The sequence below is a fragment of the Lissotriton helveticus genome, chromosome 4_1 (assembly GCF_964261635.1).
Source record: "Lissotriton helveticus chromosome 4_1, aLisHel1.1, whole genome shotgun sequence".
Taxonomy (NCBI): domain Eukaryota; kingdom Metazoa; phylum Chordata; class Amphibia; order Caudata; family Salamandridae; genus Lissotriton; species Lissotriton helveticus.
This window is the reverse complement of record NC_136063.1, coordinates 704,139,066-704,153,225: the sequence shown is the minus strand read 5'-3', so window position 1 is coordinate 704,153,225 and position 14,160 is coordinate 704,139,066. Positions and strand designations below refer to the sequence as shown.

At 47.9% G+C, this 14,160-nt stretch overlaps 1 protein-coding gene across 1 annotated transcript in view; it reads right to left on the bottom strand.

The window, feature by feature from the left end:
• PRKDC (protein kinase, DNA-activated, catalytic subunit) overlaps positions 1-14,160 on the bottom strand; it is a 3,158,350-nt gene that overhangs the window by 564,787 nt on the left and 2,579,403 nt on the right. The window contains exon 76 of the mRNA XM_078687323.1: positions 4,032-4,175. Coding sequence (XP_078543449.1) covers positions 4,032-4,175 — 144 coding nt within the window. The remainder of the gene's footprint in view (positions 1-4,031; positions 4,176-14,160) is intronic.

The window sequence follows — 14,160 nt, the reverse complement described above, 5'->3', positions numbered from 1 at the left end:
AGCTTCAACCTGACCGAGACCCGAGATAAAGGCTGAAAGATCATAATCAGAGCCTGAATATCCCTAACCCGCTGCTCGGGCGGAAAAACTCGAAACTGAGCCGAATCCAGAACCGCTCCGATGAAGAGGAGCCTTTGAGAGGGACACAGGTGTGACTTCGGCACATTGATGGAAAACCCCAGCAAGTGCAGGAGGTCGGCCGTAGTCTGGAGTTGGCTGACGACTGTCTGGGGCAAGCCCGCCTTCAACAACAGTCGTCGAGGTAGGGGAAGACTGACACCCCAAAACCTGCGCAGATGAGCCGCGACCACCGCAATCACTTTTGTGAACACCCGTGGGGCGCTGGTAAGGCCAAAGGGGAGAATGGTGAACTGGAAGTGCTCGTGGCCTACCATGAACCGCAGGTAATGCCGGCAGGATGGGGGGGTGGAAATACGCGTCCTGCAAGTCCAACGCTGCCATCCACTCTCCACGGTCCAGGGCAGCTAAGACCTGAGCCAAAGTCAGCATCTTGAACTTCTCCTTCCGGAGGAAGCCGTTGACGTTCTGCAGGTCCAAGATAGGGCGTAGGCCCACTTTGCCCCTCTTTTGGAACCAGAAAGTAGTGGGAATAGCAACTGTAGGAGAGTAGGGTCTGCTCTCCCATGGTCACCCCATTTTTTTTGCTGTTTGCTTCACTGGTTTTCGACTTAATGTGGCTGTGGGCCTGCTAATCAGACCCACAGCCCTGCTGTTCTCTCTCTAAATTCAACACCATGTACTATAGGTACATTACCAATTGGGATTGGGTCACCTTATCAGCCCCTGTATAGTGTACCATAGGTACCCAGGGCATAGGTGCATCCAAGGCCTACCAGGGGCTGCAGCATATCTTTTGCCACCCCTGGCTGGCCATCCAAATGACACAACTGGCTGATCACTCAGCTGGGGCAAGGTCGTGTAATCACCCCTTGCTTAGATATAGTATTCCTATGTCTAACCTTAAATCTGGACACATGTACACCTATAAGTCACTCCTATGCCAGGCCTTAACAATCCTGAAGGCAGAGTGCTTGGTTTTATGTGAGATGGTGCTCTAGCATGAGCTAAGCCTGTCTGCAGCTTTCGGAACCATGTCCTTATAGCTGTTCCAGGATATTGCCATGCCATATCCTCTTAAGTGCATTATTAACCTCGCGGTTAAATGCTAACTTTGGTTTGGCTTTATCAAAACATGTCGTGTAAGGTGTCATATGCTTTGGAATACTACCCCACTCGCCAGTTCCGGCGACGCGGGTAGAATTCCACCCTTCTAGAGGGAGAAGACATGTTACTTCCATTAATACCGGTTAAAGTTAACCAGAGCCTCAGCATCACAAAATGGATGCTGCAGCCACAGACACAAGTCTGACCTACTGCTGTTGGGAGTCCTTACAGCGAGGTAGGCTTGGACAATAGGTTTTCTGTCACAGGGAGGTGCTAGCACCACCCCAGACAGGAGATAGTGGATTGGGGCAGGGAGGGCTGAATGAAACAAGACACTGCCTGGGGCACACAAGGTGCCCCATGCATAGTCCAGTTCAAAACGGTGCTGGGGCACTCCAGCCCCAGCTCTGGCACGAAACTGGACAAAGGGAAAGGGGTGTAACCACCCCCTTCCTGGGTCCCACCCATAGGAGGGACCAAGCAGGTAATCCAGCCCCTTGATTTGGAATAAAGGTAGGAGCTGAGTCCCAAGACTTTTGATTATCCTGACTGAAACTTTGAAACAGAACTCTGGACGCTTCGACATCCTACTCAACGTAGAAGACTGAAGAATCTCCCTTGTGGTCAAGGAGTGACCAACCTGTGCAAGCAGGCACCATCAAGCGCTCAACGGATTGCTTTGTTGTTGCTCCTGCCGGAGCTCGAACGACAGAGACCAACAAGACCCGGACTTCCAGACATCCAACAGCCCGATCCACAGCCAAGCTGAAACCCGTAGAGGCGACGAGAGACGGGGGACCGGCCATCTTGGAAAGCCAGCGAAGTGCTTTCTGTGCAGCTCCTGAGGCACCCTCGAAGCTGTGCATTGGGGATTGAGAAGCCCCAGCCCCGAGCATCCTTTGCACTGAAGATCACCTCTCCACACTCACCGAGTGCTGTGTGGGGCCCTTTTGCATATTCCTGCTCAACGCGACTGTCAGGTCACTTGCCCGTTGGCTAGTGGCCTCTGTGACGACAAAACCTACAATCTACACCGCTGGTCTGGTTGCTCCAGACTGGCCCTTGCTTCCGTGTGAAGGAGAAGCCCCTCAGTCCTTGCTGGCCTGAGAAAGAAGCCATCTTCGATTTCTGCGTGGGTTGCATTTGCCAAGGCCTGTTGACTCCGAATCGAGATCCGACACCGCCGACAGCGAGAGCCTTCGTGGGACAGTCCGTATCCAGCTCCTGGTCGTCGTCGACACCTCCTGGTCCACGTGGCTGCAGAGACAAGCTTCGCGACAACCACCTAATTGCGCCCGACATCGCCTGGTTCCTTCCTGGTTCCTTCCTGGTCACTGGCTAGTGACCCAGCCTCTGCTTTCAGGTACTCTTCATCCTTGATCCACCCTTGGATCAAACCAGACTCTTCTCTCCTGGTCGTCTGCAGCGTCTTTTCTCCAAGGCTCCATAGAACTCCACGACGAAACCCGACGCACTTTGACACCTATGCACCCGCTTCCTGTGGGGAGGTAACGCGAGTACTGCGGTGCTCCTGTGTAGGTTTACTCTCCTAGTTTCAAGTGGTTTAGTTCTAGTCCAGTTGGAAGACTCCTAACTCTTAACTTTCTAACTTTACGCACCCATTGACTTTTATTGGTGCACGCGTGTGCATTTAGACACTGCAACCGCAGCCTGTGGGCCTCCTGCCTCCTAACTGTTAGTGCAGTGTAGGCCCAGCGATTCCCAAGGCCCTAGGCCATACCATTGTTCGTGAGGCGGTTCTTATACCACTATTTTAGTATATGGTTTTAAGGGCCACCAGGGCCTATCCATATTTGTGCAACTTTTGTATGTTATATTAAGTTATTTGTTATACGCTTGTGCTCCTGTGCTCATAAAGAGTTAAGAGGATCTATTTAGAAATAAATACATATATTTTGAATATATAACCTGTGTGGTGTCCTTTCATTTGGTATTAAAAGGTTTGCATATGGTAAAACAGCTGGCTTCACATGCCATCTTGAGTTTAGCCTAAGACTGCTTTTGTCCATGCTACCACTAGGATAGCTGGTCTATAAGGTTGACTTTACAACCAATCACCATAAGGGTCGTTTGGACTGGTGCAAGGTGCTCACTAGAATAGTGAACATCATATACCTTTATGAGGGCAGAGGCACAAGCGCATAACAAGTAACTCACCCTGGGTGTCGACGCCGGCGGGGTCGTACGGTCGACCAGCAGCGACCCGGATCCGGATCCAGCGGCGCCGGGACCGAAGTCGCCGACGGCGCCGAAGCATCCGACGACACCGGGGCCGAAGCACCCGGCTCGCATGGACTCCCAGTCGGGGCCGCGGGGCCCGGAGGCGCTTCCGCTGGACCCGACGGAGGAGAGAGGGACCTCATGGCCATGAGGAAGGCCTCGATCTCCTCCGGCGTCGCGTTCAGTCCAGGGACCGGTGGGTATGGAGCTGGCCGAGGTGCCTGCGGCTCCGGCGGAGCCCGAACCCCCGGCCAAATTGTGCGAGCGTCGGGGGGAGTCGGAAGAGCGATGTCGTCTCTTCGACTTCTTGTGCCTAGGAATATTGTTTATCAAATGTGTCCACATACACTAATTAGAGAGATTTAAAAAATAGTGACAAGGATCCAACGACTTTCTATGAGACAAGGCAAAATGTATACCCATGTTAAACAAAAATGCCTCATTTTTTGTTTTTCACGTGTATACTTGTTATTCACGTTTTTACTCGCTATAAAATAGGCAAAAATAAATTAGAGATGCAGACAAAACGCTTGCAATATATTGTCATCCATAAGCACTTACATTTGTTTATGTTGTCTTGACCAAAAATTAAACTTTTTACAGACCTGAATAAATTTTCTTCGGAAGGGCCCAAGGAGTGGAGCTTCCGAACATCCCAGGTTTTCGTACATTTCATCATACATTTGCTTAATATGTTTCTTATTTCTCTGTGATTTTGCTAACTCGTTTTTGGCATCCTCTATCCAGTCCTGTGGTAAAGAATCAAACAGAAAAGATGCAAAGGGTTATGAAGTGAATCTTAAGATAATCTGTATTTACTACTACAGTAAACAAGATAATTCACTAGGCCATATGCCTAGTCAGCTGTGCACACTGTCAAACTATTTTCTTTCAGATCTGAGGTATAAGTCCTGTCGTTCCTACCACTGATGTTCCACTTCAGTAAGGTCAAACCAAATAGAGCTTCTAAATTTAAAAAAAATGAGATTGTGGCACTCTGGTCCACAAATGATTAGATCTGTCGACATAAGGCCACAGTATCGTGATTAAATGTTTTTTTTAAAACTTTATTTATTGCTTTCAAGGCAAAGCATACAATCGAGAGAGCAAAACATTGAATGGCGAATCCATTATATACATCCCCCAAAACTCCCCCCTCCAAGGCATAACAGCAATACAATAATCACCACATCCTCTGGATATAACACATTTTTCTGCAGGTATTAGGAAACAAAAAGAAAGTTCAATTCCTGAGGCAAATGCCTGAAGGTCAGGCAACCAGTATTAAGTAGGGGTAAAGGGAAGTCAAGTGAGTGGCTGCTACTGTTGAATAGGAAGCACCAACATATTGGGTATAACATTCAAAGTATGTCAGGGTGAGACATCAGATAGGATGTAACAGGGGCCCAAAAATCCTTAGGGCGGGAGGACTCATGTAACTCCTCTCCAAACACTTGCAATTGATCCGTGCAATAAACCAAATCCCGAGCCACTGCTTTACAGTGGGTGCAGGCCGGGAGCCCCAGCGATGCGCCACCGCCCTCTTTGCAAAAAGGGTGGAGATTGCAACGATACGTCTGCTAGCCGGTTTCAAACATTAGACATAACCCAGTAAGCACAGCTCAGGAGTACAATCCACCGGTTCCAACACCATGTCTGTTAAAATGGTAACCACTGCAGTCCAGAAAGCAAACACCTCCACACAGCCATGCAACATGGTAACAATCTGCATTTTCAGCACCACACCGCACACAGTCCGCAGTCTCTCTTAGGCCATATTTATATAGCTTTAGAGGGGAGTAATATATCTGATGCAAGTATTTAAAATGAATAATTCTGAGGTTGCAATTAGCTGTGAGATGACCCGTAAGTTGACAGCACGCCGTCCAAACCTCCGGCGCAATAGGATTGCCTAAAGCAGCATGCCAGCGCAGGCATGAGGGGTACTCCTCCTGATCTCGATCCCGCAAAGAGGAGTTACAGAATTTAGTAATAAGCCCTTTGCGACTCTCTCCGGACAACTAGGCCTGCAGTGCACGAAGCGCGGTGGGATACTCAGGATATACTGCACGAATGGCCTGACGAACTCGAACATTTGTGAAATTAAACATAAAACTGCAGTCTGCACCATTCTGAGCCTCGCGCAGCGTTTTAAAATGACCCTCCTTGTATAAATCCTCCACCCTGGTGAAGCCCGGAACGGACAACTCTTTCAGTGCAGAAGCCTCCCACGCCTCGGATATATCCGGATGGGATGCTAGAGGAGGCAGAGGAGCATATAAATAGGACAATTGAGCTTTGGACGCCAGTGCCCGCCACGCCTATGACGTGCATAAAGGAGGATTTATCTCTGAGCCGCCCGAGAGGACCATCGCCTGCAATGGGACGGGAAGAACAGCATCAGTTTCAATAGCGACGTGAAGCTGAAAGCACTGTGGGAAATGCCAGCAATGCGCAAAGTGCGCTTGTGCACATAAATAATAGAGACGTAGGTCCGGAGCCTCATACCCCCCTCGATCAAAGGGCTGCACTAGTAAGTCCCATTTGCATCTGGGTTGTTTCCCTCCCCACACAAAGGTTAACAGGGCAGATTGTAGGGTGCAGAACAGCACTATATTCGATTTTATGGGTATATTGACGAAGAAATATAGTGTCTTAGGCAAAAAAAAAAACATTTTAATAACTGCTATCCTATCTGCCAATGACAGAGGAAGATGTGACCACCTTTCGGCCTGCTCAGAAATGCGCATAATCGGGCGCCCATAATTCTCAGAGGCCACCACGGCAGGATCTCTATGTATCCACACTCCCACGTATTTTACATACAGTACCTGGACATACTCCCTAAGTAACGGGGACAGATACACAGAGGGCTCACAGACATAAAGAAGCATATCGTCCACATATAAGGAGACAATCAATGGACGCTGCCGAAACCGTAAGGTCGCAGCCGTATGTTTCTGGCGCAGTTTGCATGCCAGGGGCTCTAGAGCCAGAGAAAAAAGCGGGTGACAAGGGACAGCCCTGACACATGCCCCTCTCAATAGGAAATAAGGACGACACCCTACCGCTGACTCGCACCCGGCCCGCTGTAAAGAACCTTAAGCCATTGCACGAAGAAGGGGGGGAAGCTCATCCTGCGTAGGACGGTAAACATATAAGACCAATGCACAGAGTCAAATGCCTTTGCTGCATCATATAGCACAGCAACAGCTTGGAAATCAGGTTAAAAAGGGCAGTGTGGAGAACAGCGTGCATAGGTTATGAGTTGTGGAGCGTTCCGTGACAAAACCAGATTGATCCAGCAGTACTAATAGGGGTATCAAAGGCTGTAGCCTAATGGAAATAATTTTCACCAAAATCTTCGTGTCGATGTTGATAATCGAAAGAGGGCGATACGACCTGCACCTATTGGGAGGTTTGTCCGGTTTTAGTAAGGTGACAAGGAGGGCCTCCAAAAGGGAGGGCGGAAGGGTCCCAGTGTCATAGGCATGGGCGTAGGAACTGTGGGGGACGCGGGGGACATATCCCCCCCAGATTTTGGAGTGGGGGGGATACGGGGGACAAGGGTGGGGGGGGCGAGGGGTCAAACAAATTTCCCATCTACCTCCTGAGAGGGAGATTGGCAGGCCATTAGCGCGCGAAAAAAAGTGCGAGAGGTGCTGCGTGACCTAATGGCCCTGCACTTGACCTGGCGCCTCTCCAGGTACCTGTCTGTGAGCCGCCATAAGGTGACGTCAGAGGCCACTCGCCCCCCTGCCTCTGCCCTTTTGAACTCTTTGTGAGGCTCCGGGCATTATTTCGTTCTCACCTCTGCTGCCTGCAGCCAGTGCTCTGGTTGATATGCTGGCCTCGGACTCCTCGCATCGTGCCTGTTGCCTGCAAGCAGCAGCACGCTCCCTGAAGCGTGAGGTCCCTCCTGCGTGAGCACCTATCCCATTGAAATACCTGACGTTCGGTTCAGGGGCGTAACAAAGGTCCACTCAGCCCCCGCGGTGCGGGGGGCCCCAGGCCCAGGGGCCCCCTAAGCGCACAATACACCTATTCACAGACGGGGTCCGTCTGTTGATGCCACCCTATAAAATATCTCACCGGTTACTTTGCTACCATGAGTGTTCAGCAGACTCTTTCCCATAAAAATCTGCCTCCTCTCCGTACTGCCACCCATGGGTTGTTGGAGTGTCACAGCTAAGCGTCCCATCAATCCCAAATATACCAGAGTCTCGCTTTTTCCCTCAGCCAAGGCACCACAGAACAGAAGAGTCTTCCGGTTACTGTAAGAAAGTGCACCGAAGCAACAAAGACTTGAGGTATAACTATAACTGTAGTGCTTAAAAAAACCTAACAATAAATAAACGTATATGTAGGACATGCACCGCGTTCATTCTTATATGAACTCTGATTCTAATGTAATGTAAACAGTTTCCAGCTCGGCGTCGGAGACCAGCATTCACGCACTGAACGATCTAATCTGATTTTCGCTTTGGGTTGACACGAAAACTTGACAAATGGGATTTTTATGATTTCAGCAATCTGCAGCAAACAGACAACATAACACTAACACAAGGCAGGTTCTATACCAATCCCGGTAGCCTGGAGTTATAAAAATGTAAGCCCCGGTTTATTTTCTCCCTGCTCAATAATTTCGCGGGGAAAAAAAAGTCTAAATTGTAATAACTTGCTTTTGAGCACCAATTGCTACCACGATCTCGAGATACCATAACAATGAAAAGTAATAGCGGTACTATTTCCCAACCAATTACATTCGTTTTATAGAACCTAGGAGGATGAAAGGCTGAGTGAGCCCTGCTGGGATTCTAAAGGGTGGTTCAAAGACTTTAGTGGCATTTCTACAGGCTTGTACACTTGCCCAGCACTGATGATAGCATATGCCCATGGCACTAGATGACAACTGTCTGTACTGCTAGCCAGGGTGGAATATTCCAGAGTTCAGAAACTTTATCCAGCCTCCCAAACAGTTTACACTGCTCCACTACCAGAAACAATAAATGCGCATATGTATATATATATATATATATATATATATATATATATATATATATATATATATATATATATATATATATATATATATATATATATATATATGTCTCGTAATATATATATGTCTCGCGCACCAGCTATCTACCAAGCGCCTTCTGTTTCATGGCCTCTCCCCTCCTGCCAGATCTCTTGTGTGCTCTCTACCACACCACCTTCAGTCCCTCCCTGTCCTTCCAGGTCATGCTCACTCACCCTTCTACGGTCTGTGACACCCTCCTCCGTACCCCTTGACATGCTTTCTACCCCTACCATGCTTCTTCCATGTTATGCTTCCTCTTTTCTGCCAGGCGCTCCTTCATTAATAGCCTCTTCCCTCCCTCCCTCCCTCCATAACATGTTTTTTCCCACCTCATTCTCCTTCACTCCCTTTACCTCAGACCTCAGTGCGTGCTTCACCCCACTCCAGCTTCCTGCCAAGCTTCTGCTACCCCCCACCCCATACCCCACCAGGATCATGATTCCCCCACCCGCTGTACTTCATCCATTCCTGATCCTGACAATGTTCCACCGTCCTTCCCTCCTTCACGCCCTCCATGTTCCTTCCCCTCATTCTCTTTTGCCGTGTCTCCACTCACTCCTCTCTCCACCATACTTTCTCCTTCATTCTTTTCCATGCTGTCACCATTTCTCCCCCTATCACCCCATCACCGCTTTCAGCCTTTCTTCCTCACACGCCCCCGTCGTGCCACTACTCTGCCAATGCCTGTCACCTCTCCGTCCCTGAGTGCTTAATTTGTGCCAGTGCTTAGCACCGGCACTTATTTTTTAGGGCCGGGTCTACACTCTACACGAAATATTGATAATTGGTTGCACTGCACGTTGCTTACTAAGTACTGACATGGTTCCCAGTGTAGCCGGCGAAGAGCTCCTATCTCCTGTGCTTGTCGCGGCCCAGCTGGCCGCCTTATTGTAAGCCACACAGTACTGCCAGAAACTGCCTGGGCCCCTGCCTCGGGGTAAGTTAGGTCACACCCCATTTTGAAATCGTTCAATCAATGGTGAAGGGTTGTAAATTCGACCCTGCTTGGCGAATCTTCAAGCGTGTACCCGGAGTGGCCCAATGAGCAGTGTTTTTGCCCACGGCCGGCCCATACTGCGCAGCCGCAGACCTATTCAGCCGACGACAGAAGTAATCATCGTGTCGAGCAGCAAGCCTCCTTCGTAGATTACTTAAACCAAAAAAGGCTGTCCCTGTAAGTAATTAATTTAACCCTGTAACATGATGGTAGTGGTAGTGTGAACGGAACAGAGCAGTCAGAGTGTCTGTTTTTAGACAAACCGTGTCATTTGCAGTTTACCTTTGTCATAGTCATTCTTTATAGCTAGGTTTTATCCTGTTATTTGCTTGCACTGTATAAATGAAAATAAATGTGAAACTTCTGAGCTGCACCGTTTGCTATCGAGATAGCACATGTGCTGGGGTGAGCATTTGTGCATCTGTGCAGAGCCATGATTTTGAGAAATACATTTGCAAACTAGGATATTTACCCATTCATGTTTGAATTGCGCTTGTGGAAAAGGGCAAGAGAAGTTCTGATGACAGAGTCACCATGGCTCGGAGACAGATAACTTGTGATACTACTTTTGAGCGTATGTGGGACATTCTGTGATTGGGAATGTATCCTACTTTGTGAATGCATTTTAATGTCAATAACTCATATTAAACCTTCAATAAACATGTGCATCCATTGGTTGGATTAAATAATGTAATAAGCTGTAACTGGTCAGTGAAATGCTGAACCAATATTAGAAATCACTACAAGCCTTACACCCATCATAAAATAAGCCTTTCTTTTGCGACATTTTGCAGATGTCAGCTTTCAGCCCTGCAAGGGTATTTGATTTATTGATGTTTCTTTATTGGAGGGTCTGGTGCCTCTGGATGCGGTGTGACACATGAAAAACTTGACAAATGGCTTTTGCAACAGATATTCTCCATGTACATTTTTAACTTTGTTGAGAATACCGAATCGTGTTTCGCATCCACACATTCAGAGTAAATTGAGCACGCCCCTATTTATTTTTCGGCAACGTTTGTATGTATATTAGGCAATACTTCAGTGAATATTTTTCTTCAGCAGTGATGTAGCATAAGCCCCCACAATGCGGGAGTGCAGAGCTCCAGGGGACCCCTAAGCAAAAGTGGTAGATGTTGGGGAGTGGGCCCCCTCCGTGTACTTTGCAGGGGGTCCCCCTCTAGTTTCGTTACGCCACTGGTTCGGTTAACTTGTAGGGCTGTTACACTGCATTGCCAGGGGCACCTGGTGACATTTGACAGTGGTGGGGGTGTGGGGTGTACAGGTTGTGGCGAGCGAGCACAGCAAGCGAACCTGACTTGCCCTGCTAATGGCTGAAGGGGATAACAAAATGTGCATATGACATTACTATACCATGCAAAAATAACTGCTCCTTTTCCCCACGGGCTGCTTAATGCTGGATAGAGTCAAAACACAATTATCTTCATATAATCACCGGAGTGCAATAATTTGGTAGCATGCTTTTCAGTACGCATTCACTAGGCCTGTCTTTACATATAGAGCAGGCGAAACAGAGATTTGGCAGGGAAAGCACACTATTGATTTATGGCACTCTCTTCACGTACCACAAGCCTGATCCCTCACCAGCACGCTAGTCCTTTTTTTCACCTCCTCAGAGCCCTGTTGTGTTTTCTTCACACCTCCTTGTGATTTCTCTTTCTGAACGCACCTACCCCATACTCCTTTCCATCCTCTTGAATTCTGTCTCCAAACTCTGCTTGCCCTTTGATCTACAAAGATCCTTCTCTTGGTCCTCTACGTCTCTCCATTCAGCTCCGCCTCGCTTCTCTCGGTGATGTGGATCCCTAAGCCCCTTCTTTAGCTCACAAGTACCTCTCCGTCTGCACACATCTGTGCACAACCGACGGGTCAAAAGCTGTGACCTTGGATTTCACAGAGGGTCAATGATTGTAAATATCCTTACAATCATTTTCCTAACAGCAGAAACGGGGCACGTGCTCGGTTTGCATCAGATCCCCCCATTCCAAATAGGCCTCACGAAAACCTTTGCCATCTGCCAAATTTCAGGGCAGCCCTGACAGCCCTTTCGAAAAATATAAATGCACACACAGATACATGCACATACACGCAGAAACGAACGTCAATAGCATGTGTTTGCATATGTATTATTCATTCTAGGCCCGATTGCATTTTATTAATCAGTGGTCCGACAAGTGTAAATTATTAGTTAACACAAAGTTGTGATAATCGTAAAATGTCTCGTAATCATCCCTGGCCAATAATTTATTCCACACATTACAAGCACCTTTCCAACACACGTTTAGCAAGGGATGGGGGTGGGTGGGACGAGGGGTAGCAGGGAACAGTAGGGATTGGGGAATTACCAGTTATCACTAGTAATAATGACAACCATAATAAAGGAAGGTAATTCCAGACATTGCAGTACCGTCCGCGTGCCACCTCTCATTGGGGCACTGAGGTTGGCGCAGGCTTTGTGGTAACGTGCCTGGGTTGGCGCGCAGCGGCCGCTTCAACTCTCTCCTCCGGTTCAGCAGCACAATAATCACTCCGAGCCCCTTTAAGTTTTCCTGCTTTCAAAATATTCAGTGCAGACAATACCTTCAGAGTTCAGGACATGTTTAGCCTTGTGTACATATCACTGCTGACTCAGCATTTCATCCTTCTGAGGTCGCTACACTGAACACCAGGTGCTGGATGTTATGCAATAAAATTCGATTCATAGTTTCTGGTGCCATTTACATATAATTTGGTCTATTGCTTTAAGAGATTAATAGTTTCTATCCACACACTGACATGCACAAGCATAACCTCTCCCCCCTCCCTTCAATCCCATAGGTTACAACATTACAGTTGCGTCGAGGCCAGATGGAGGGGTGTAAATATCACCGGAACCCCAAGGCCGCTTCATTGGAGAATACCACAAGTTATCCAATAGGCGGCTTTCTATTATTTGTTTGAAGCAAGTTGCACTCAAAAAATGTTTCCCCAGAAGAAAAGCGTTTTTTTTAAAACAATGCAACATACATAAAGAGATGATGGACTCAGTTGACCTGCATAGAATAGCGAAATAATATGGCCTCTGCAATGAACGGCGCAAGAAATTATTTGGCTTTTCAAAATAAAGTTCATAATTTTAAAACAGATTCCTGCAGCAAGAAAAACAATTTCTAATTTGTCTGATTGAATTTTGAGATGTAGGAATGTCGCTAAGAGCGTTTAGTTTATTATTCCTTTTTTTGTCCCGCCTTTGTTTTCTTGGTGCATGAAGATGCAAGATTCATATACATATTTTTTTCCCATTTGGTCTTTATTGTGAATGTAAATAAAAATAAAGCATACTTGCAGACTGTGACTACTTGCCAGCGTTTCTCAATATTTCTCTTCATAACTATGCAATTGTATACGTTTAACGCGCGTACGGTCTCGCTCAATGGGCGATTTGTATAGGGTCACTGGAAAGTCCACAAGGTTGTCCCTGTCCCCCCCAGAAATTTAGTGTCTTCTACGCCCATGGTCATAGGCCTCTGCATAGACTGCCAATAACCTAGGAGCCCGGTCTGCCGCATACGCTTTGTAGAATTCGCTTGGCAAGCCATCTGGGCCAGCGGCCTTACAAGTTGGCAGGGGCATAATGTCTTCCTTCACATCCTCCTCATCGAAGGACTGCACTAGATATTCCCGATGAACATTGGACAGCCACCCTAGAGCAACGTCATCCAAAAAGTCATGTGTCTCGTCAGCAGATGGGGATTCTCTAGCAGCGTATAAATCCATGTAAAACTTTAAAACAATGTCACAGAGGTCTTCAGTCGAGTGTCGGGGCTCGCCATTGCCATCAATAAGCTCAGTGATAGCTTCCTGGCATCGTGGCTCTGTGAGTTTTTGAGCAAGGGAATGGCTAGGCCGCCCACCTTCACCATAGAACCTGGCAAATCTGCACCGCGAGCAATGCAGCAATTCCTGATCCACCGTTTCATTGTGCTCCGTAACTAGCACTCTTATTGCTGCTAACTTGGCGGTGGAGGGGACCAAAGCAAAGTCACGCTCCAATTTTGAGATGTCGGTCGTCAGCTTCCTTATCCTACGCCGGATGCCCCTCAGAAGACCGGACTGTAGCCCAATGCAGGCACCTCGGATAGTGACTGTAGGAAGGTGGCTACCTGACTATGGTTACCCCAGATTTTTTGCCTGTGTTTAGCTGGTTTTTTGACTTAGTTGACCTGGTTCCCTGCTAATCAGGGCCCCAGGCCATCTGCTCTCTCTGTAAAATGGATTCCATGTACCCTAGGTACATACCAATTGGAAATGGACTCCTTGTCAGCCCCTGTAGAATGCACTATAGGTGCACAGGGCACAGGAGCCACTAAGGCCTACCAGGGGCTGCAGCATATCTTTTGCCACCCCTGGCTGGTTCTTAAATTGACACAACTGGCTGATCACTCAGCTGGGGTAAGGTGGTGTACACACCCCTTGCTTAGATATAGTATACCTATGTCTAAACCTATATCTGGACACATGTAAACCTGTGAGCCACTCCTATAGACAGGCCTCACCAATCCTGGAGGCTAGGTGCTTGGTTTTTATGTGAGATGGAGCTCTAGCATGAGCTGAGCCTGTCTGCAGCCGTCGGGAACAAATCCCTAAGCTGTTT